At 38.7% G+C, this 24,208-nt stretch overlaps 2 protein-coding genes and 1 non-coding gene across 4 annotated transcripts; 2 read left to right on the forward strand and 1 right to left on the reverse strand.

Annotated features, from left to right (window-relative positions):
* Window positions 1-460: 460 nt before the first annotated feature.
* On the reverse strand, window positions 461-6,836 carry PNN (pinin, desmosome associated protein). Its single transcript, XM_045568193.1, has 9 exons — window positions 6,622-6,836; window positions 5,921-5,992; window positions 5,462-5,530; window positions 4,722-4,794; window positions 4,518-4,612; window positions 4,280-4,355; window positions 3,048-3,203; window positions 2,836-2,974; window positions 461-2,120 (listed from the first exon to the last, which is right to left on the reverse strand). The coding sequence occupies exons 1-9, from the start codon at window positions 6,732-6,734 to the stop codon at window positions 715-717; spliced, it is 2,199 nt and encodes a 732-aa protein (XP_045424149.1). The 5' UTR covers window positions 6,735-6,836; the 3' UTR covers window positions 461-714.
* A 166-nt stretch (window positions 6,837-7,002) lies between these two features.
* Window positions 7,003-22,557, forward strand: TRAPPC6B (trafficking protein particle complex subunit 6B). 2 transcript variants are annotated; one of them, XM_045568206.1, is made up of 7 exons: window positions 7,003-7,094; window positions 9,880-10,397; window positions 14,421-14,488; window positions 15,250-15,367; window positions 17,114-17,197; window positions 20,649-20,742; window positions 21,886-22,557. In XM_045568206.1, exons 2-7 carry the CDS (start codon window positions 10,317-10,319, stop codon window positions 21,915-21,917), a joined length of 477 nt encoding a protein of 158 aa, XP_045424162.1. In that variant the 5' UTR covers window positions 7,003-7,094; window positions 9,880-10,316; the 3' UTR covers window positions 21,918-22,557. The 2 variants fall into 2 exon arrangements, with proteins under 2 accessions (XP_045424162.1, XP_045424168.1); XM_045568212.1 differs by having other exon boundaries at window positions 7,065-7,099.
* LOC123630952 lies at window positions 20,971-21,074 on the forward strand. The gene has a single exon (XR_006732879.1). It is a non-coding gene; the product is annotated as a small nucleolar RNA U13 (small nucleolar RNA).
* Window positions 22,558-24,208: the final 1,651 nt, after the last annotated feature.

Here is a 24,208-nt window from a genome sequence, read left to right on the forward strand (position 1 = left end):
AAAAATGATGCTCCCATAATCAGGAAGAAAATGACAACCAGATCATACTGTTAACGTTATCTACCAAATATATGGTTTAAATATGAGAAACAGGGAAAATGCTTAGGTTAAAATAACAAAGGAGATTAGTAAATGATTTTTAAAGAGAACTGTTCCCCCTCAAAGCTGCAAAGATCTGACTCTGACAACTCAAAATAATTGCCTAAGGCAAATTAAAGTGAGGAAACCTTCAAAAACATTCTAATCATGTTCGGTATCTAGTGATAAAAGCTGAAAATATCAAGAGAATACTTATTATACAAGCGTCAACAAGGACATCCCAAAAATGAAAGAAATGCACATTTATTTCTACAAAAGCAATGTATGATACAGAATTAGAAGGGAACAGACTTAAAGATTTGCCTATTAAAATATACAGATTCTTACTGAAGAGTATAGGATATTTAAAAAAGATGACAAGGGATGTTAATCTTTTTTTATTATTATTATTTTTACATATTTTGGAACCTCACATAATTTTGATAAATAACTCTTACAAAATTATGCAAAAAGTACAAGAATGTCTGGTAAACAAACAGTCTGTATTTTCCAAAAAGATTTTTTACAACATGCAATTCTTAAGGCAGCATCCTCCTTACAAGGAAAGGTAATCCTTTTACTCATCAAGAAATCTTCTGCTGCAAAGAATAGGCTAAGAAAGCCTGGCTTCTTCCATTAACGCCTTTTGTCTTTCCTGTCTGATTTTCGGTCTCTTTCACTTCTTGAAGATCTTTTGCCTGATCGACTACTCTCTGATATAGACCTCTTTCTGTCGGACCGAGAATTCTTATCCTTTGATCCTTTTGTATCTCTACTACTACCACCACCTTTTGAAGATTTGTGACTTCTTTCTAGTCCTGAAGTATCCCTTCTCTTCCGATCCACGCTCCTTCTGTGCTTTCTGTCTCTATTATGTCCCCGGCCTCTGCTCCGACTTCTACTCTCACTACTACTACTGGTGCTGCTGCTACTGTCTCTGCTGCTGCTGCCACTTGTACTGGAACTACTACTGGAAGTACTTCGACTGCTACTACTGCCACTACTGGAACTGCTTCCACTGCTACTACTGGTAGAACTGCTACTAGAAGTACTACTGCTACTGCTTCGACTTCTGCTCTTGCTTGTTTTATTTCTAGCTCGACCTCTACTTCTGCTCCTAGTTTTGGTTTTGCTCTTGCTTTCTGCATGTACTGTCAAGACCGGCTCTACTGGCACCTCAGTGAGTTTTACAGACTCTACAGTAAACTCTTTCCTCTCAGGTAGTAAATGCCCTTGCTCCTGAATCACCTGGGGTGGTGGCTGTAAAACAGCTAATGGCAAAGCCTCAGGCTGAGAGGGAAGCTGGGACTGGAGTACTGGCTGGGACTGGGACTGAGATGGAGGATGGGACTGAGATTGAGGCTGGGGCTGAGCCTGGGGCTGAGACTGAGGTTGAGGTTGAGGCTGAGGCTGAGCCACAGGCTCAGGTTGGGGCTCAGATTCTTTTTCTTCTTTTTCCTCAGACTCCTTTTCCATGTCTAGAGCACTAACATTATCTTTCCCAGGAGACAGAGATTTACATTCTTTATCTGGCTCAATTTCAAATTCCATCTCTGGCTCCAATTCTTTGCTAGTTTCATTTTCTGAAGGTTCTATACTTTCAACTTGATTAGTTTCCATCGCCTCCTGTTCAACAATTACGTTTTGCACATTCTCAACCATCTCTAACACATCCATAACTTCTTCAGGCTGACTATCCTGTTGCTTTTCACTTTCCCTGACCTCAGTTTCCTCCTCCATCTTAACCTCCATTTCCTGCTTTTGTTCCTCCTCCTCCTGTTCTTTCTCTGCATCACTATGAACAATACCTACTTCCTTTTCCTCTTCCTCTCCTGCTTCCTCTATTTCTACATCATTGTGCTGATTACCTGTCTCCTCCAACTCTTCCTCTCGCTGAGCCACCTTACCCTCTTCTTGCTCCGCCTTCTGTTCTTCATTACGCACCACCTGATGCTCTTTTTCCTTCATTGATTGTCTTCTAGGCCTAGCCTCCATTTTATTTATTTGTTCTGCAAATTCGAGGCGTCTACCTTCAAATAAAGCTAAAGAATAAAAATTTACATGTGTAAAATGTACTATGATTAAGAAAATCCAAATCACAATTTTACACCTGGTCAAACTGTCACAAAGCTTCATCTAAAAAATATCTTTTTGTAAAGCAATGATGACAAAAGACTGATTTCGGCAAATAAGTAATCACAAACTGGCAAAATATCCACTGGAGACCTGCATACTAAAAAATTAGTGGCAGGCAAAAGTAGACATTATCTAACTGACAAAAAAACAGATCAATCTTCATGCTGGATGAAAAATAACAAAACTTATTTAAAACAGAACCAGTTTATGGCATCAAATCATAGATTAATTTTTTTGATACCAAGGACAGGAAAATATCTAATCATCATATTAACAGTGTCTATTCTTCCATGTGTCTTCCCTCTAAGAACCGTAACAACGTTCATTCACTTTATCTGGTTACTAAGAATATCAAGGAAAAAGAAATAATCTTAAACAAATGCCTAAGAAATACAGAAGCAAATAAGTTTCAGGTGAAACTCATCATGAAGTAACTATTCCTGTACTCCAAACTCCTCACCATCTAAGATTATTTAAAACAAAATACCAAAACAAAACCCCAAGGAAACCCAACAAACTAACCATTAAATCACAAGTATTTTAGGAAACAAACAAATGTGTATATATGAATATATTACCTCATGCATTAAGAAAATTTCATGCACCCCTTCATGTACTTACCATTCATTTTTCTCTGTGACTCTTCTATTAGTTTTTGGGTAGCAGGACACATCCTTCCAGGAATATAGAACAAATGGGGCTTTGTCTTAGTTCTTATATATTTAATTATCTTGGCATTATGCTCATTCCATTCTTCTTGCTAAAGAAAAGGTAAAAGGTCAGTGCTTTTGTAAACATTAAGGATTACCAATTTCAGATTTTAAAATACTCACCAGCTGCGCAAGCTCAACTTTCTGTTCCAAAAGCCGCAGTTCTGTCTGTTTAGCACGCCTCTCTTCAAACAGCTCTCTCCTCTCATTTTCAACCTGCTTTCTCTCTTCTTCTGCCTGAACTTCAAGTTTTTGCTCAATTTCCTGGCGCCTCTTTTGCTAAAAGTAAGTAACATGCTTTAATGCTTATGTGTTAAAACAGATAAAAGATCATCAAGGTATATTGGAGTTTAGTCTAATTTTAAAGTTATTACACATCTTGATTATGTGAAACATTACAATTTTATTACATACAGGTATTCGCATATATGTTTCACATTTTCAATTCAGGATATTAATTTGAAGTTAGCATTTAGCACTTGGTACTGGTTGTAATTTGTCTTTCATTAAATGGGGACTGAAGCTTTTTGACATAAATCTCAATTTCAAGGCCATTAACCATAATATCAACAACCACTCCATACCAACGTAACATTTAAGTAAGACTTTCAACAGTCAACTTAAAAAGATGGGCACTGTCTTTAAAGTGATTCTTTCCAAATCAAAGAATTTGACAAAGGTCCTAACTAAAAAAATAATCATACTTCTCTTATTTCAGAAAACTACCAATTTATTTTTCAAACATTAAAATGCTTTTAAGCCTCTTATATTCTCAAGTCGATATGTGAAAGCTAAAATTTATTAATCTCCTATAATTGAATTATCATCTCCCCCATTCCACTATAGTTCTCCCCAGAAGCAATAACCTGGGTTTGACCCCTCAGACATAATTTTGTAGATTTTATAAAAGAATAACTTCTAGAAAGATGACACAGTTAAAACTGTGGAGGGCAGGGAATGTTTATGGTTTTGCTTCTGGATGCTAAATAAGTGTACAAATAAATCCTAAAAGTTACAATTATTGGACTGTTTGCAAGATCACAGAGTTCAACTTGTTTGAGAGAAAGCATTCTGAGGCCTAAAGAAATGAAGGGACTTGCCCAAGACCACATAATGAGATTGTTATTGAGCTTAGACCAGAACCCAGGTTCTCAAGAGTTACAAACCAGAGAACTTTGTCCCAGTAACAGAGGTTCACTCAACTCACATCACTTCAAAAAAATACCAGTTCATAATAAGACAATTTGAAGTTTCTACTTTGCTTTGTTTTAGCCTTGTTTTTAAGCTCTTTTAAAAAACACTAAATCTACTATTTTAATAAACATTATGACGCAAAACAAAAATTGCATAAATACCCTTTCAGTAGCGACAGTGGATTCTTGTTTAAATTTTTGAAGGGTACCCATCAACAAGCCAAATATTCGCCGGTTCCTAAAAAACAGAAAAGGAAAATTCAATTTCAGCAGGATCCACTTCCTTTAAACCCATCATTTCCCAAGAGATACTACAGGACACATAAACTATCCTTTAGTTTTTCTTAAAATTGCATTATTTCACAGGATTTTTTCCTGCCTGGAAGGATACTAAAGATACCTTTGCTTTCCCTTTTCATCCATATTTTGATCCTGGATAAGGTCTCTCCGTGTGCGCTCTTTGGAGGTAGCTACAACTGAAGACTGCAACGCTGGCTACAAAAGAAATGAAAATCTCAGTAATTTAAGTAGTACGTGGGTGGCATACTTTTAAATGTAAAGTGAAATATTCATCCACTAAATAAAGTTCTTTTAATCTTAATACCTTTTTGACATCATCATCCTCTGGGTCGCTTTCTTGGCGTGATTCTCTTCTTGTCCGACGCTCCCCGCCCAGCCTGTCATAGGAAAAGTAATTTAAATAACTGCTGCAGAATTTGATGTAACTGCACACCAAAGACAGTACTTTTTCAAGGACTCATTTCCAGAAGCTTCTATCAGTCTTTATCTCATTTTACTCTTTCCTCCAGCAGTGAATGGATAAAATGTGTCAACTAATGCTCTAACCAAACTTTGACTGCCTAAATTATCTAAATATTTCTCAGGCTTCTCAAGTTTTTCAAGTATAAGACAGAAAGAATGGTATAAATTTACAATTTCCCCGATTTTATTCCTCCCTTGACCTTTACTTTGATAAAGTTTGAATTATCATAAGCTTGTGTGGTCGCTCACGCCTGTAATGCCAGCACTTTGGGAAGCTGAGGTGGGAGGATCACTTGAGGCCAGAAGTTCAAGACCAGCTTGGCCAACATAGTGAGACCCCATCTCTAAAAATAAAAAATAGGAAAAAAAAAAGAAGTAATAAAAAACATTAGGGTTATCATAAATGAAAAACTGATTTTGAGGAATACCGGTTGTTTCAGTTTAGTTAAATATCAAGTGAACTAGCAGGGAAGTGGTTTACTACTCAATTCTAATACAACTCAACAGTATTTATTAAATATTTCTGCACTACCTCAGAAAATAGAGATGCCTTTAGGAATCCTTTTTTTTTTTTTAACCTACCTACTGACTGCCCCTTCAAGGTCTCTCTGTTTGGCTGGGGGTCCTCCTCCACTATCTGAGAATCCACGCCTGCAATTAAAAATGTTCAACATAAAGCACTTGAAATACAAGATAAATGGTATTTCCATTTGGCAAGGGAATTAGTTCTGAAAATCCTTCTAATTAAAGTAACCTTAAATGGACATTCACTCCAAAATGCTTTTATAGTATTTTTCTAAACTACAAAAATAAATTACATTTATTAAAAACTGGTACAGTTAATATATTCAACTTCTAATTTTTTAGGGTAACTGTATTTGCAGAAAACTAGCCGATCACAGCATTAAACAAAGATAACAAACATTGTGTCACTGGGTCTATCGCTAATTTTGTTCAAAGCAATATGTTAATTTAATATAAAAAGCACTAATGGTGCTTTTTTTTTTTTTTAGCGTGAATTAAGTCCTAAAGAAATCTTACCTCAGCAATAAACTACCACGTCCTCTACCTCCACCAGGACCAGAAAGGGCCAGCAATCTGGCTTGGATGGGCCTGTAAGAGATTTACAAATCAGTAGAAAATTACATGCAGACACATCTAATGGCACCAAACACTTTCAGAGATGTGGTACATCATAAAGAGAAATACGGAAGTTCCAAAAAGACAGTTTCAAATCCACGTGTCTGAAATACGACAGGTAGTACCGTTTCATTTAACTTCCTCGTTTTTCCAAGACCACTACCACAAAAATTACATTTGCCTTGATGCCACTACACATTAAGAAGACTGGATCATATCCCGATCCTGCCATTGCGGAGGAAGCTGCACGTGGGCAGGAGCCCGGGCGAGAGGCGGCAGACAGCGTCCCGGGAGGGTGTCCGGGTGGCCGCCGGAGCGGGAAGGGGCTTTGTGCTGCAGTTCCGGGCCTGCAGGGCCAAGGGCGGGAATCCGCAGTTCGGGCCTTCTTACAGGCCGGGAAACCATCCTCTCTCTTTCCTCAAGCACAGAAGCCCAGCGGAGGCCTAGAGCCTCACCCCCTCACCAAGGTCAGGGTCCTACCGCCGCCCCGGGAACAGGCCTCGATGTTCCAGCCATCTCAGGGCCGGCCGCCCTCCCCACTCCCAATTCCCCCCGACTTGAGGGCTGCCCCTCAGAGCTCGCAGTTCCCATCAGGCCCTTACCTCACGTCATTCGGATCCCGCCCGGTGAGCTTGCGAATATTCTCATCCACGTTCTTTAGGCTCTCTTTGGCCTTTTCTAGCTGCTCCTGCAAAGTTCTCACTGCGACCGCCATCTTCTCCGTGAGGAAGGCTTCGAGACTGCTCCACAGGCCGCTCCGGACTGCGCCGCGCTGCGCCGCGCTGCGAGGCGCGAAAGGATTGACAGCCGGGCTCAGCCAATGGCGATAAGCGTTATTTTTCGGCCTCAACCACTCAGCGACCGGAAGGGGGAGAAGCTGCGGCCTTTGTGACTCTGGGCCAATGAGAAGTCGGCCAGGCAGTCACCTCCCTCCTCAGTTAGCCGCGGGTGGCCGGACTCCGCTTCTAGCGCAGAGTTGGGGCGGGTTTGCGAGTCCCTGAGTCCTGGGAGACGTGGGCTCGTGGGCCTGCAGTTCTGTCAAGGAGAGCGCGGAGTTTTCCAACCTTTTCAAACTGTAATGTAACGTGCTTTATATCGTTTTAACCGCCTTATCACATCAGGCTAGGGCGTAGGCGAGTCTACTTTTCCTTCTTCCCCTCGCCTCAGTTAATGATTTAAATAGGAGAGGGCGCGGCCATTCTTTTGGTGCGCATGCCCAGAGAGGGAGTAGAGGCATGCTTCCCTGGATTAGGTTAGAGGAGAAGGAAGCGGAAGAATGAAGAATAGGAAAAATTAATCATACCAGCTAACAAATGTTAGAGGCTGATTTTGTCCAGGACCCTGTGTGAAACACTTTATATGCCTTATTCCTCACAAACTAAAGCTTGGATAAAATGCCTCTTTTTACTGATAGGAAAATTGAGATTGCAGATGATGTAACTGTCCCTCGTCTCACCAACTGAGAATCAGCCTCTGATTCAGACCCTGTGCAAGGCTGTAGTTGAAAGAAAGCAATGATGAGACAGGGCAGGCGTGGTTGGCTTGGCCTCTTCACCTGGCATAGAGTGGTTAAGACTGAGTCTAGGGGAGCAGCCCTATTGTTAGTGGAGTGTGTGTTGTCCAGCTTCTGGCTCTGCTCTACCTGCACTGCCAACGTGGGAACTGGTCTTGTTCCAGTAATACCTATACAAATTGTAGCTCAGAAAACATTTCCCCACGGAAACAATATGAATAGTCGCAGCCAGACATCCTCTTTGGACAAATCATTAGTGGGTGTACCGTTAAACTCAAGCTACCACTTTAATTCATCCAACCACCTTTTAAAGCTTCTATGGTATTGCTGAAGATAAACCCTAGAACAAGGTAGCTGTGGTTCCTGCTTTTGTAGAGTTTGGAGGTTCCTGAAGGAGCAAAGATAATTTCTTAATTCAACAAATATTTATTGAGCACCTTCTATGTGCCAGGTGCTATTCTAGGCACTTGGGTACATCAGTGTACAGTAAAGATCTCTGAAGCTTGGAAGGAGGAAGTATGGAGACAGACCATAAACATAAATTACATAGCATGTTAGAAAATGAGACGTGCTATAAAAAAAAAGTAGCTGGGCCTGGTGGTTCTCACCTGCAGTCCCAGTCATTGAGGAGGCTGAGGCTGGAGGATCCCTTCAGCCCAGGAGTTGGAGACCAGCCTGGGAGATATAGTGAAACCCCTCCCCCCACACCCATCCCAGTCTCAAATCAATAATTTTAAAAAGAGACATTTAAAAAAAAAAAGAAAAAGTAGAGATGAGTGATAAGGCTGAGGATTGACAATTATGATTATGACCATATGTAGCCTCATTGGTCTTATTACAACACTGTACAACCTCAGGAAGTAGAGCCTGAGGCATGAAAGTATGGTGATGGTAGAGCCTGTCCACCAATTGTAACAATGTTTCCATGTGAAAATGCTTTTAGAGTTAACCAAAAAAATAGGGTCTATTCCTCCTTCCCTAGGCCTGCGCAATTTAACAGTGTGCTTTAAAAGGAGACGGATCAGTGGGATTCTGTGTTCAATATTTAGTAGGTCCTCAATATATATTACTTTCTTTTCTGTCCTCTACAAGACTAAAAAAACCCATTTTATTGTGGTTTGAGAAATCAACCTTGGTAAATTGGCCAATTGCTTACTTTTTTACCTCAGTCGTGGGCTCGGACTCCTGTTCCTTAATGGTGACAATGAGGGTGAGAATGTGATTTAGACATAAAGGGTGTGATTTCATATATAGGAAATTTTAGTGCTGGAAAAATTAAGATTATGGTGGCCAAATACTCTTCAAAATTATACTAGGTGGGGCTGGGCGCAGTGTCTCACACCTGTAATACTGGCACTCTGGGAGGCCCAGTCCAGATGATCCCTTGAGATCAGGAGCAAGAGCGAGACCCATCTCTACTAAAAATAGAAAAAATTAGCCAGACAACTAAAGATAGAAACAAAAAATTAGCTGGAGGTTGTGGCGAGCGCCTGTAGTCCCAGCTACTCAGGAGACTGAGGGAGGAGGATCCCTTGAGCCCAGGAGTTTGAGGTTGCTGTGAGGTAGGCTGACACCAAAAAAAAGGCTTAGGTGGAAATTTTATGCTTGATTTATATGAGGAATATAAATATTTATAAAGGAATAAACTGATCCAAACATGTAAAAAAAATCCCTACCATAATTACAGTTACAGAACATGATGTTAAATTACTGTCAAAGGGTATATAAGAGTTGAAAGGTTATTGTTAACAACTTGAGAAAACCCAATATATTAATTTGGGGGAAACAATGAATTTAATTGGAAAAGAAAATCTGCTTTGTAAATTAGCAAGAAAAGAACCACAGGGTAAGCAATGTGCTTAAGCCAGAGTCTAGCATATGCATTTGCACCTCTGTAGGAGTTGTCTTACAACTACCATAGACTCTTAGGAATAGCATCCCACAGTGACGTCACTTTTCTAAATTCTTTGGCATTTTTCCATTCACCTATCCTCTGATGAGTTTGTATTTTGTGGTTCACGTGAATTTTTTTGCTTACTCCACCCCCCTTGTCCCTTGCACCTCGCTCCCCGTAAAGTTCTTGGTAGCCAAAATGGCTTTACATCTTTTTGCATATCCGGGTTTAATCCAATATGGATTGGGATAACTTCTCAATATAGCAAAAACTTACGGTCTGAAAATTGATTTATTCAGTTTTTCTACAACTTTTCATAGTGAAGAACATATGCAGGAAATGGAGGCTTTAGATGAAGCCAATAGAAACTCTTGTCAATTTTTCTAACTTTTACAGCTAATTAACACGGAGATGGCAGTCGGAGATCCTTACGTCTTATTTTACCCTCCACAGCCCTGCCCCCGATGGCACGGAAGAGGAATCTTCCTCATATCTGGGCGAGGGCAGTTAGTTCACTCCCGGCCTGAGAGAGGAACTCAGCGATCATAGAGTTGGCGGAATGCCGGGGTAGAGAGGACCGGAAGTTGTTTCTTCGCCCCCCGCCCAGGGCCTGCTCGGGTCTCCACGGGCTGGGTTTGGTTCCTGCGGCTGTCAGACTCGTTCGGCCCTAGGGCTTGGTGGCCCTTGGGGTGGGCTCTCCCGGATTCCGGACTCATTCCCGTACCTGCCTCTGGGAAGCCGTGTGAATTCCTCGGTCTCCTAGCAACGAGAGACTGGGCCGCGGCTTCCGGGAGCCGCGGCGCGGGCCAAGTCGCCCGGGCGGCAGCCAGAACCGCCAGGCCTGGCCCAAACGGTTGCCGAAACACAGAGCTTGGAAGAATAAACAGGAAATGGCGGACGAGGCGTTGTTTTTGCTTCTCCATAACGAGATGGTGTCTGGAGTGTACAAGTCCGCGGAACAGGGGGAGGTGGTGAGTGCTGCCCTTGGTTCTTTTGCGATGACACTCCTTGTTTCCCTTCAGTTCTTTCCTTCAATCCCTCTCCCATCGCCGCCCAGCACCTCCCGAGGTGTAGACAAACTGGTCCACTTCCAGGTATCCTAAACCCAAGAACCTCTCGGCTGACTCCTTTGATACTTCATCTTTCATCCTTTCCTCTTCCGTATCTTCTATTTGAATCTTTTTTGTCCGTTCCCATACCTTTGTGGCCTGCACACCTCAGATTTTCTTACTTTTAGTGTTGTCCCTACCATGATTCACGGCAGAGTTAACTGCAGAGCGGATTTTGGCTCCTACTTAATTTTGCTGGCACCTCCAGCACTTCCGAGCCGTCCACTGCACAGACCTGTCCCAGCCTGAGAATCCTGTCCCTCCTTCCCCAACCAGTACAACTCCACACAACTCGAGGACCTAAGCCTAATGAGGTTTGAGGTCAAAGTAAAGGTTGCAGACGTTCGGATAATTAGGCAACACAGTTGAGAAAACATTTATTTAGTGCTTCTTATGTCAGAGCTAGTTCTAGGTGCTGGGGTTGTAGTAGTGAATGAAACAATGGCCCCATCCTCGTGGAGGTTACTTCTCATATGTGGGAGTCCTCATTCACTCGTTGATTCTTTAAGAAAACATTTATTCAGCTTGTATTGTGGGTCTGACACTGTGCTAGGTAAATGGGGACTTAATGAATAGTTAAAATTAAGTATTGGTAATTAGCTATAGAATCTTGGAGTAGAAACAGATTTTGGAAATTAGATATTCCAAAGTCATGCTCAAGTCAAGAGTCCTTTCTGTAATGCTGTTGATAAAGAGGGGTGGAGAGTGGGGGTGGGAAAGGCATAGTGGTATGAAAGCGGTGGATTTAAATATGCTTAATTATTTCATTGTAACTAGATTGAATGGGTGGAGAGTGAGAATTGAGAGCTGAAGTTAGAAAGAGCCTTGTGTGATTAACACAATAACTGCCTTATGAGTTGTATTTAACTCAGGCTAGTTTTGAGCCCTGGGCCTTGGGAAGCAAAACCTGGGCAAAATCTTGCAGTTGGTTCATGAAAATCTTCCTTGATGTTCTTGTTGTTACAATTAATATTGACAATTCAATTCTAAAAACATGAATTAAGTGAATAAAAGTTAATAACAGATTTTTCATTACATTAGAAAGGATCATTTTGTTTTCAAAGTTTTTATCCTATTTTTGTAATAAAGCGCTGTGGCCCCAAGGAAAATTTTTTTTCTAGTGTGGCAGTGAATGTGTTAAAGAATTTAAATCTTTTTTTTTTTTTTTTTTTTTTGAGACAGAGTCTCCCTTTGTTGCCCAGGCTAGAGTGAGTGCCCTGGCGTCAGCCTAGCTCACAGCAACCTCAAACTCCTGGGCTTAAGCAATCCTACTGCCTCAGCCTCCCGAGTAGCTGGGACTACAGGCATGTGCCACCATGCCCGGCTAATTTTTTCTATATATATTTTTTAGTTGGCCAGATAATTTCTTTCTATTTTTAGTAGAGACGGGGTCTCGCTCTTGCTCAGGCTGGTCTCGAACTCCTGACCTCGAGCGATCAGGCTGCCTCGGCCTCCCAGAGTGCTAGGATTACAGGCGTGAGCCACTGCACCCGGCCGAATTTAAATCTTTTGAAGGGAGGAATTTTTAGGAAGGGAATGATGTGGCCCATTTGCATTTTATAAAGACAGTCCAGTGTTTGGGCTAGAGAGGAAAGATCCTTGTAGTTAGAAGATCTATTATTGCAAGAGTCATTGTAGGAGATTATGAAGAACTGAACTAAGGGATAGTGACAAGAGGAGAGAGCATTTTGAGTGGTGGGAGGTGGAATCTATAGGCGTTGGTTAAGAATAAGAATGGCAGTTGAAAATTATCCCCAGGTTTTTAGCTTAACAGCTGGGTTGGATGGTGCTGCCATTAATCGGGAAAGGGAAGGAGAAGAAAGAGATAAGGAGATGCAGACAATGAATTATTTTGAGGCAGGTTGAACTTTTGAAGTACCTGCAGGACATCTAAGAAAAGATGCCACCAGTTTAGTTTGCAAACTACAGGAAGGATAGGCAGAATACATCTGAAGATTTCATCAGGAAGACACATCAGGAAGATTATTGGAAATGAAACAAATTCTTATTCAGATCCATCTACAACAGATTTTTTTCAAGTTACATTGACTTTGTCATCATTATCATCATTATCAACAGTGTTTTCTGTTTATGCAAAGTTGGTCTTCCCTTTCCCCCAAAGAACAATTAACAACGCACCCCTTTTACTTTTTTTTTTTTTTTTTGAGACAGAGTCTCACTCTGTTGTCCGGGCTAGAGTGCCATGGCGTCAGCCTAGCTCACAGCAACCTCAAACTCCTGGGCTCAAGCAGTCCTTTTGCCTCAGCCTCCCGAGTAGCTGGGACTACAGGCGTGCGCCACCATGCCCGGCTAATTTTTTCTATATATATTTTTAGTTGTCCAGCTAATTTCTTTGTATATTTTTTCAGTAGAGATGGGGTCTTGCTCTTGCTCAGGCTGGTCTTGAACTCCTGAGCTCAAATAATCCTCCCGCCTCGGCCTCCCAGAGTCCTAGGATTACAGGTGTGAGCCACCATGCCTGGGCCGAGAATATAGGTTTTGAAAAGCATGTAAAAGATAGGATTCACAGGACTACAGTGTGTGTGGAGAGCTTGAGGGCAAAGGGGTGAAGAAAATAGAACTTTTCTGGCTGGGGTAACTAGTTGGCTGGTGGTACCATTAATGAAGTTAGGGAATTTTGGAGGCAGAGCAGGCTGAGGACATTAAGATAATATTATTTTGAATATTCCTAGTTTGAGGGTTCTGTGGGACCTCTAGATGGCTATGTCCAATAAAGTCTGTACTAGTTTTAGTAGTGACAGAACTATAAGTGGAGTGCATGGTTCCCTGAAGAAAATTCAGCAAATAATGAGGCCTATGGTTTACTTCTTAATGGGAGACAGACAGACTTCAAAATATACAAAAATCCCAGCCTTCGTGGAGCTGTATTGTAGAAGAACTGCTGATGCAAAAACCACAAGATTGGAGCATACCTGGCATGTTTAAGGGACAAAAAAGAGATGAGTGCAGCTGGAACAGAGTGAGTCTTAAGAGAGTAGAAGGTTGAGGCTGGAGAGGTATGGGTCTGGATTGTATAGGGGAATCCATAGGTTGGTCCTCTATAGGATTTGGAAGTGGTCAACATAGAGGTAGTATTTAAAGCCTTAAGATTAGGCTGGTCTCTTCCATGACTCATGCTTGTAACCCTCGTACTTTGGGATGCTGAGGCAGGAGGATCATGTGAGGCCAAAAGTTTGAGACCAGCCTGGGCAACATAGCAAGACCCTGTCTCTACAAAGCCTAAAAAAAATTAGCCTAGCGTGGTGGCTCATGTTGTAGACCTGGCTACTTGGAAGACTGAGCCAGGAGGATCACTACGCCAGAAATTTAAGGTTGCAGTGAGCTATGATCATGCCACTGTACTCTACCCTGGGGGACTGAGGAGACCCTGTTTCAAAAAAAAAACATTAGTAGATGAGATTGTCGAAGGAAGAGCAAAGCAATCAAAAGACATAGGATGGTCACCAACTACGACACATTGAGAACTGGAAAACCTGGTGAATGACTCTTAAGATACATTTTGAAGCAAGGAACAATAGAACTTAGTGACAGCACAAAGGGAATGAATGAGGAGAAGTAAGGCAGATTTTATAACCTAGGAGAAAAGAATGATTGAAAATAGGGAAAAAGGCAAGAGGGAGAGTAACCAGGAAGATGGTATTTCCAAACAGTAATAATAAGCAATAGTTTATCTTATTGCCCTATGAAAATGATTAATGCTAAGAAAATGCAAGGATATCTTATAATTCACTTTTTCTTAAAATGTTGCAGTTAAATAAGTATAAATACTGACATTAAAATTTTTAGCTAATATTTTAAAACTAGTTTTGAATACTAGCATCTCACCATTCTAAAAGTATTCAAAACTATTATTTTTTTAAATAGGAAAATGGACGATGTATTACTAAGCTGGAAAACATGGGGTTTCGAGTGGGACAAGGATTGATAGAAAGGTGAGCAGTATGGATTTGAAAATTTTCTTCCAGGTAGGTTATGAACAAAGATGATCCATTTCAAAAGTTTTGCATAAAACTTTAGATCCAAATTTTAATTCTTCTCTTTAATTCACAGATTAAAATTCTTTTTAGGTCCAATGCAATTTTAACTCAGTTATTCAAATTTTATGTTTTAATATTTGAAGAAAATATATATTTTAGATTTTTTTCCTGAAAATGTTGGTATATTGAAACAACTATCCAAAATTGTGTTGCATTTCCTACTTAAGGCCTAGTAGGTTCTTTTACCTGAATAGAAATTTGTTTAGGTGCCTAAGGATGAAAATGCCTTAGGGTCTATGTTTGTGCATGTATCTTTCAATCTGTATTATAGATCAATTTTTTTTAGCAGAACTATAGCTTACAATAGATTAATTCTTTTTTATTTTTCCATCTTACTATCTGTGTAGTTGAATTCTGATTATATTTTATATAACAATATAATGATCATGCTCAGCGTTTTTTTTTAATGTGCTAGAATGAATTGTACCTAAAATTTTGGCTATGCTGTTAGGCTAATATACTATTAGACTAATTTTAGGCCCCATCATATAACAAAATGTGAATTCATTGACATAGGATCTACTTTGCTTGGTGCTTGCCACTTTATGACTGTCAATGAATGTTCGGTGTTTTAGCATTTGGAAATTAGTTAATAGTTTGCCCCTCTTGCTTTCTTGGGAGAAAAATGTTATATTACTTCTAGTTAATCTTTTTAGGTTTACAAAAGATACTGCAAGATTTAAGGATGAGTTAGATATCATGAAGTTCATTTGTAAAGATTTTTGGACTACAGTATTCAAGAAACAGATCGACAATCTAAGGACAAATCATCAGGTATTTAGATAAATTAAGGCCTTTCTTTTAAGTCCTTTAACTTAGTATGAATGTCCCATTTTAGTGATTTACTTATTTAAAACTTAAAATAATTTCTGGTTGAATTTGGAATGTTTCTTTTATGTTATTAATAAGTCATTAGTTTTTTTCTCTGTTAGGGTAAAGTGAATAAAGACAAAAGGACAGTTATCAGTAATGATAGCTGTTCCTTTTCTCCAATTATATAAGTTATGTTAAATTTTAAGAAGTAGTAAATGTCAGAATGATATAGGTTTCAGAATTTGGTTCCTTATTTATTATTATTTAGTTGTCTTAATATGCAGAACCACAAATCTATCATATTTATGTCTTTAATTTCTAAGGTCTAATAAATTTATAATGCATATTTTACTCTTAAATAACTTGCATTATTTATTATTGATGTTATTCTGTATTCTAATATTTTGTTACTAGAAAATTAGTAGATTGCATAGAAAACTATGTTTTTAAATAGATTGATTTTAAAAACTATGCATTTAAATAGATTGATTTTATTTTATAAACCTCGAGGAAATACTTAGAGTGGATTTGACATTTTTGGGTGGGGGTGGGCGCAGGGTCTCATTTTGTTGCCTGGGCTAGAGTGCAGTGGCGTTATCATAGGTCACTGCATCTTCAAACACTAGGGCTCAAGCAGCCTCCTGCCCCAGCTTCCCAAGTAGCTGGGATTACAGGTGTGTACCACCGCACCCTGCTGATTATTCTATTTTTTTTTGTAGAAACAGAGTCTCACTATGTTGCTCAGTTTAGTCTTGAACTACTGGTTTTAAGCAGTACCCCCTCCTTGGCCTCCCATAGTGTTAGGATTATAGGCATGAGCCACCTCACCTGGCCAGGTTTGGCATTTTGATTAAGTAAAAAATTAAAATATTTATAATGTTTCTGATACTACCAATAGAATTTATTTGTTTCATATAACAATATCAACTGTAGCTTGGAATTATTTGAAATGGTAATGATAAAAAGTGACTCTGATTATTGACTTTCTAGACATGATTTAATTATATATAACAGCTAATTTCACGTGGGCATGTATTAATGATTTTTTTGCCATAGAACGTAAGTAATTTAAGGATAGAGACTGTGTCTTATGAATCTTTGTAAAGTGTAAAGAATGTTCAGTTTTAGGTTTATTTTTCATTCCTGGGGTAAAAAAGAAAGAAGGAAAATAAAAATTTAAAAAAAAAAGAACATTCAGTAAATGGCTGGCTGCAGTGGCTCACACCCATAATCCCAGCAGTTTGAGAAGCTGAAGCAGGAGGACTGCTTGAAGCCAGGAGTTTGAGACCAGCCTGGGCAACACAGCACGTCCCTCTCTCTACAAAAAAAATGAAAAAAATTAGCTGGGGGTGGTGGCATGCACCTGTAGTCCCAGCTACTTCGGAGGCTGAAGCGGGAGGATTGCTTGAACCCTGGAGTTGGAGGGTACAGTGAGCTGTGACCGTGCCACTGGTCTCCAATCTGGGTGATAGAATGAGACCCTGTCTCTTAAAAAAAAATTCAGTAAATATTAATGTTATGAAATACTGAACTCACAACTCTAAAGTTTGAACATTGCAAACCTCTTTCATTTGAAGAAAATTTAACAAATGGAAAGGAGAATTTTAATAACTTTAAAAAACTTTTACGTTGTTTTGTAGCAATAAGGTAATTTTAAGAACTATAGACTACATTGCCTTTTGATGTTTTTTCTATTTTTTGGAATAGGGCATCTATGTACTTCAAGACAACAAATTTCGTCTGCTTACTCAAATGTCTGCAGGAAAACAATATTTAGAACATGCATCTAAGGTATTTAATGGAATAGAAGGTTGGGGTTTTCTATTAAGAGTAGAACTACAGGGAAAAGTACAATGCCAATCATAATAGACTCTTGAATTAAAAATATGTTTTAAAGTTGTTCTTTTGTATTTAAAGAGTTTTCTATGACATAGAAGACAGATGTTCATGTTATAATAACTTATACTAAACTGTAAGCTTAGTAGGCTTATAGTGACTAATTAAATACTATAACTAAATTCCAGTGAAATGTAGATTTATGGTAGATTGTTGAATATAGATAGCATAGATACATCAGTAAAGATACTCAAACTTATAAAACTGATGTTAGCTATGCAAAATTATTCACCTCAGAGTTTATAATCTCCTTTAGCAGATTAGAACATTTTAAAAAATATGTTATTAACATTTGTTTCTAAGACTACATGTTTTGTGTTAAGTGTTTCTGGGTTTCGTATAGTTTTTGTTTTTTAATCTTATGTAGGAATTAATGAATAAGTAGATGTATCAAAGAAAGCTGACTAGTTTTAATGTAAAGGTTCCTTGAAGTGATTAAAATATCTGGGCAAGTATTATATAAGCTGCCATTTGTCTGTAAAAATTTGTCCAGACCTAAATTATCTAACAGAAAGGCAGTATAGGTATAGTGGAAAATCATAGACCAATTAATTCTAGATTTTAAGCCGAGCTCTATAATTTATAGATTTGTGTGTGATATTTAGTAAGTTATATAACCCCTCTGGACCTTAGTTTCCTCATTAATTCTTTTTATTTTTTATTTATTTTTTTTTATACCTTCCACAAAGCTCTCTTAAATTCAGATCCTCATTAATAAAAAGAGTACAATCATACCTGTATTATTATAAGATTGTCTTGATACTTAAATGTATTTAAAGTACTTAACAGGGTGCTTAGCTCATAGGAGGTACTTACTAAATGATTATTATTACAGCTATAAGATGTCAATAAACTGAGCCAAAAAATGGATACGATACTTTCTTTTCATAATTTCACTGATTAAAGATTGCTTATTGTCTGTATTTTTGGGGTGACCAGGCTCTAATTACATTTTTTTATGATTGATATGTATATTTTCTCTTTTTTCCTAACTTATTTTAATATTTCTGGTTCTCATTTAACTTTTTGGGAATCTTAGTTTTTTCAATTGTGAAAAGAGTAAGTTGGGGGCAGGCACGGTGGCTCAAGCCTGTAATCCTAGCACTCTGGGAGGCCAAGGCTGGAGGATCACTTGAGGTCAAGAGTTCGAGACCAGCCTGAGCAAGAGTGAGACCCCATCTCTACTAAAAATAGAAAAATTAGCCTGGCATGGTGACGTATGCCTGTAGTCCCAGCTCCTTGGGAGGCTGAGGCAGGAGGATGGCTGGAGGCCAGGAGTTTGAGGTTGCTGTGAGCTAGGCTGATGCCATGGCACTCTGGTCCGGGCAACAGAGAGAGACTCCATCTTAACAACAACAACAGAAAAAGAGTAAGTTGGACCAGTTCAGTGATTTTTTTAATTTTTTTTTTTCTGTAGAGATGAGATCTCACTTTGTCACCCAGGCTGGAGTGCAGTGGCACTATCGTAGCTCAGTGCAGTCTCAAACTCCTGGGCTTAAGTGATCCTGCTGGCTCAGCCTCCTGAGGAGCTGGGACTACAGGTGCATAACACCATGCCCGGCTAGTTTATTTTTACTTATGTAGAGATGGGGTCTTGTTGTTGCCCAGGTTGGTCTTGAACTCCTGGCCTCAAACAGTCCTCCTGCCTTGGCTTCCCATAGTACTGGGATTCTAAGTGTACAAGCATGAACTACTCTGCCTGGTCTGACTTTTTTTTTTCTTTTTTTTTGAGACAGTATCTTGCTGTGTTGCCTGGGCTAGAGTGCAGTGGTACGATCATAGCTCACTGCATCTTCAAACTCCTGGGCTCAAGCGATCATCCTGGCTCAGCCTCTTGAGTAGCTGGTACTTAACAGGCACACACTACCATACCCGCCTAATTTTTCTTTTTTTTTCTGGTTTTTTTTTTTCTTTTTTTTTTAATACAGACGGGGTCTCATGTTGTTTAGCCTGGTTTCAAGCTCCTGGTCTCAAATTGATCTTCCCACCTAGAGTTACAGGAGTGAGCCACTGCACCCAGCCCTGATTTTTAACTATTTTGGGGTTATAGACATCTTTGAGAATTGGAACACCATTCCCCTTAAATAAGCACATATACATCGTTTTTATTTTCATGGGGGTCACAAATTACCAGATTAAGAACTCTTGAGATAATCTTTAAGATCTCTTTCTTAAAGATTTCATGCCTCAGATTTAATTACTTCATGGTACCCATTTATGTATATTAATTTTAAAATAACAATATTTTATATTATTCACAGATATGTAGTGTTATTGAACATGCAATATAGAAATTTAGATAGATAATAAAAATTCCTTGGATTATTAATTTTTTAATTCCATTCTTATCATGATTTTCCCTGCTATAGCTCAATCCTATTCTCTCTGTTTTTGTTTTTTTGTTTTTTTTTTTTTTTGAGACAGAGTCTCACTTTGTTGCCCGGGCTAGAGTGAGTGCCATAGTGTCGGCCTAGCTCACAGCAACCTCAAACTCCTGGGCTTAAGGGATCCTCCTGCCTCAGCCTCCCAAGTAGCTGGGACTACAGGCATGCGCCACCATGCCCGGCCAATTTTTTCTATATACATTTTTAGTTGTCCAGATAATTTTTTTATTTCTATTTTTAGTAGAGATGGGGTCTCGCTCAGGCTGGTCTCGAACTCCTGACCTCGAGCGATCCACCCGCCTCGGCCTCCCAGAGTGCTAGGATTACAGGCGTGAGCCACCGCGCCCGGCCTCTCTCTTTGTTTTTATATTACAAAGTTTCTCAGCATCTGTACTGTCAATATTTTGAACTGGATGATAATTATTTGTTGTGGCAGGCTGTAAGTCTTGAATAAGTCAAGCTTCTTGGTTGTAGATAGTAGAAATCAACTCTGGTTGAATGGAATGTTGCTGGTTAGTTTATAGAATTGATAGGCTCAGAAAACAGGCAAGAACCAGGGAGTGTTAAAGCAGCCAGTAAAAGAGCCAAAGCCACTCCATAGGGAGAGTCTAGTTAGAATCCTGTGAGCAGCATGAACAGTAGACACAAACTACCTTTGCTGGATCCAGAACTAATTCTGATCTGTTTCCAGCTTGTTTTTGTCATTCACTCTAGATTCATAGTCCTGGACTGGAGTACTTAAATTGTCTGAGCTTAAGACATGTGTCCATGTTTTAGTTGCCAAGGAGCTGGGAAACCTTCCAACAATTGTATTTTTCAGTAATTTGAACAGTTCTTCCACAACTCTTTTTTTAAGCAGCAATGATTTATTGATAGCATGACTTAACTAAATGCCTTATTTGTCAGTAGCTTTACTATTTTAGTAAATCCTTACTATTTTTTACATTTTTTTCCCCTTTTAGTATTTAGCATTTACATGTGGCTTAATCAGAGGTGGCTTATCAAACTTGGGGATAAAAAGTATTGTAACAGCTGAAGTGTCTTCAATGCCTGCCTGTAAGTTGAATTCACATTTCTTACTAATGTTTTTGGTAATTTTTTTTTCGGCTGTTGGTTGTTTCTTTTTTTTAACTTAGAGGAAATTACAAATACTGAAACTGTTTCATTTTAGTTTTATCAGTTTAAAATTTAAAGTAGCAATATGCGGCATACTATATTCCTATTCAGTAATTTTTGAATTAATAATGTACAATGGTTTAGAAAAATCTGCACAGTCCAAATTTGGTCCTTTTTTCTTTCATACGTGTGATTATTGGGTTTTCATGAGCATATGTGAGATGTGCCTACCTCAAGCTTTGTTACAACGTCAGCACATTACCCAACTGACATGGAAAGAAATCCAAATATATAAGACAATTTGAGGGATGATTCTTAACATTTTTTTTCTTTTGAGACAGAGTCTCACTCTGTTGCCTGGGCTAGAATGCCATGGCGTCAGCCCAGCTCACAGCAACCTCAAACTCCTGAGCTCAAGCTATTCTCTTGCCTCAGTCTCCTGAGTAGCTGGGACTACAGGCGCTCACCACCACGCCCAGCTAAGTTTTTCTGTTTTTAGTAGAGACGGGGTTTCGCTCTTGTTCTTGCTCAGACTGGTCTTGAACTCCTGAGCTCAAGCGATCCTCCCGCCTCAGTGTGAGCCACCATGTCTGGCCAATTCTTAACTTTAAAAGGAAATGTTCTGCAGTATTCTCTTAAAATAACAAATCTCCCTATAGTATTATAAATGTTATTTTTAAACAGCTGTTTAGAATATATCTATTATGTAAAGCTAAGTAAAACCAACTAATCTTTTAACACTAAACACCTCCCTAAAGATCTTTACACCAGAACTACCAGCCACGAAAAAAATTGACTTGAGCTTCAGTGTATTTCCTTTCCATTCACAGTGATATTAGTAATGAAGTACTGTATACAAAAGGTTGGAATCACTAAGAGAAACAAAGGTACCTACTCACAAACCGGATAATCATCCCATAAAAATGGAATTGACTTTATTGAAGATTGTGTAGAGTGTGAAAAGTTGTTTGACATAGCAACTGTCTTGATTAAAACTACTTCCTAATAGAATAGAAAATTGGTGTTTAGGCTTGTTTTCTGTGTACCTAAAATCAAAGAATGATTTTTATGTTTTCTCTTCAGGCAAATTTCAGGTGATGATACAGAAGCTGTAGAACATACTGAAATGGAAGGCTTCAGCAGTGTAAAGAGATAAATTATTCCTGTATAAAGTATTTTAAGTAGCAATTATTTAATTACAATGTTGGACGTTTGTATGGGAGTAAGAGTGTATTTTATCAACTCGACACAGACCAACTCAAAGCAGATAAAGGAACATTCTGCCATGACATACACTTTACTGAAACTATTTAAAATGAAAATCTGATTTCAAATAACCAGACACCAAGATGTAGCATTATTTTAAATATTTTTATTTGGTTAGAGTGATGTGTATGTAACCCCAGGTGGAGAAGCAAAGCTCAGGGTTTGTTGAATTAGCATAAAGAAAAGTATACACCAACAGAATCATTTGTGTTAAGAATGAACAAATTTTGGTAAAGTGTGAATTTGTTTTAGTTATTTAAGAAAGCAAACAATACACTAAGATTAAGCTTAATTTTTATTTTATTGCTTGTAATTTATTTTTGTTAAGAGAATTTATGCCTGTATAAGGATTTCATATATACATATGTGTATATGTGTGTAAATACATATGATTGCCTAAATTGCTTAAAAACTTAATTTCACTTTAATAGATTTCAGTCCTCAAGAACTCCATTGATATAATTTAAATAAAATATACATTAGTTTAAATGTGATTTCAGTGACTGCAGGGCCAAAGAATATTAGGTGTGTTGGGAAGGAATTTATATGCTTATTTTTGTTGTAGTCTTCATGTTCAGCTTCTCTTCACCAGGACTTACATCTTTATCTTTATTCCCTTATTTATTCTTCCACAAGGACAGATAATTGGATTAGCCACGTCTACAAGCATTGGACCATATCTTAGAGGTTTGGGGTTGTTGCTCATCTAGTGTCTTTCTCTTAACCACCTCTTCCACTTACTTTATCTTACGTACTTAAATTATGTGGCATAAGCAGGTATCTCCAGTCCAGCTTTTGTTAGAACTTTGCATATTGGAGTATCAGCACTTTGATTATTAAAACTGTACTTTGTTTCCCAATTAATTATTACCGTTTCAGATATATTTGTTGGATAGGGAACTCTGCAGAAGGGAGTGATTGGCACACCAAACAAGATGTTTCACTGGGTTCTCTGCCATAAAAATGGCTGATTAAGAAGATAGACTTCCTATAGTAAGCCAAAAATTATAATAAAAACCGAAATTAAAACTAAAAATTTACTTTAGGACATAAAAGAAGACTCAGTTAAGTTAGAGGCTTACCACTGTCCTTTCATTGAAAGGTGTGGTGTTACAAAAATAATCTGTTTAACTCAGATTAATTTATTAAACTATAGTTATATTCCACTTAATGATGTTTCAATCAACAATGGACCACATATATAACAGCGGTCCCATAGATTATAATACCAGATTTTTACTGTGCCTTTTCTATGTTTAGATACAGAAATACTTACCATTGCATTACAGTTGCCTATAGTATTCAGTACAGTAACAAGCTGTATAGGTTTGTAGCCTAGGAGCAATAGGCTATACCATCTAAGTTTGTGTAAGTATGCTTGATGATGTTTGCACAATGTCAAAATTGCCTAGTGACACATTTCTCAGAATATATCCCCTTTGTTACGTGATACGTGACAGTAATGCTAATGTTTAGATTTGAAAAAATAAATTTAGGAAAGATTATACCTAATATAAAAATTTAATATAAAGCTTAGCAATTAAAGAGTCATAATGACCCAGGAATAGCTAATGACACAGAAGTAGATCAAAGTGGAACAAAATAAGGGTCTTCAAAATAAACAAAATAGGTGCAGTATATAGAAATTGAGTGTGTGAGAAAGGTGATAGTTCAAGTAAGTGGGTCAGACACTCATTTGCCTACCCATCAGCCATTTCTCTCTTCCTTCCTTGCTAACAAAGCTCCATTTTTGTTTTGGTCTTAACTCTGTATGGCTGCCTTGTGCTGTTGAATAGGGTGATTCTTTAGTCCCAGGCGGTGAAATCTTGGTTAATGAGACAAATAGGGGAAGTGTGAAGGACTTTTGGGAAATTTTTTGTTCTTAAAAAATGGATACAAGGCCGGGTGTGGTGGCTCACGCCTGTAATCCTAGCACTCTGGGAGGCTGAGGTGGGTGGATTGCTTGAGGTCAGGAGTTCGAGACCAGCCTGAGCAAGAGCGAGACCCCTGTCTCTACTAAAAATAGAAAGAAATTATCTGGCCAACTAAAAATATATATAGAAAAAATTAGCCGGGCATGGTGGCGCATGCCTGTCCAGTTACTCGGGAGGCTGAGGCAGTAGGATTGCTTGAGCCCAGG

This window comes from Lemur catta, chromosome 1, assembly GCF_020740605.2.
Source record: "Lemur catta isolate mLemCat1 chromosome 1, mLemCat1.pri, whole genome shotgun sequence".
NCBI classification, from domain to species: Eukaryota; Metazoa; Chordata; class Mammalia; order Primates; family Lemuridae; genus Lemur; species Lemur catta.

What these genes read in the sequence shown, in the direction of transcription:
- PNN (XM_045568193.1), bottom strand. Translation starts at nt 6,734, where the DNA reads ATGGCGGTCGCAGTGAGAACTTTGCAGGAGCAGCTAGAAAAGGCCAAA. An exon ending in AGGATGATGATGTCAAAAAG is followed by an intron (nt 4,613 to 4,721) that starts GTATTAAGATTA and finishes TTTCTTTTGTAG; the next exon opens with CCAGCGTTGCAGTCTTCAGT. An exon ending in CCACTGTCGCTACTGAAAGG is followed by an intron (nt 3,204 to 4,279) that starts GTATTTATGCAA and finishes ACTTACTTTTAG; the next exon opens with CAAAAGAGGCGCCAGGAAAT.
- TRAPPC6B (XM_045568206.1), top strand. Translation starts at nt 10,317, where the DNA reads ATGGCGGACGAGGCGTTGTTTTTGCTTCTCCATAACGAGATGGTGTCT. An exon ending in ATCTAAGGACAAATCATCAG is followed by an intron (nt 15,368 to 17,113) that starts GTATTTAGATAA and finishes TTTTTGGAATAG; the next exon opens with GGCATCTATGTACTTCAAGA. An exon ending in ATTTAGAACATGCATCTAAG is followed by an intron (nt 17,198 to 20,648) that starts GTATTTAATGGA and finishes TTCCCCTTTTAG; the next exon opens with TATTTAGCATTTACATGTGG.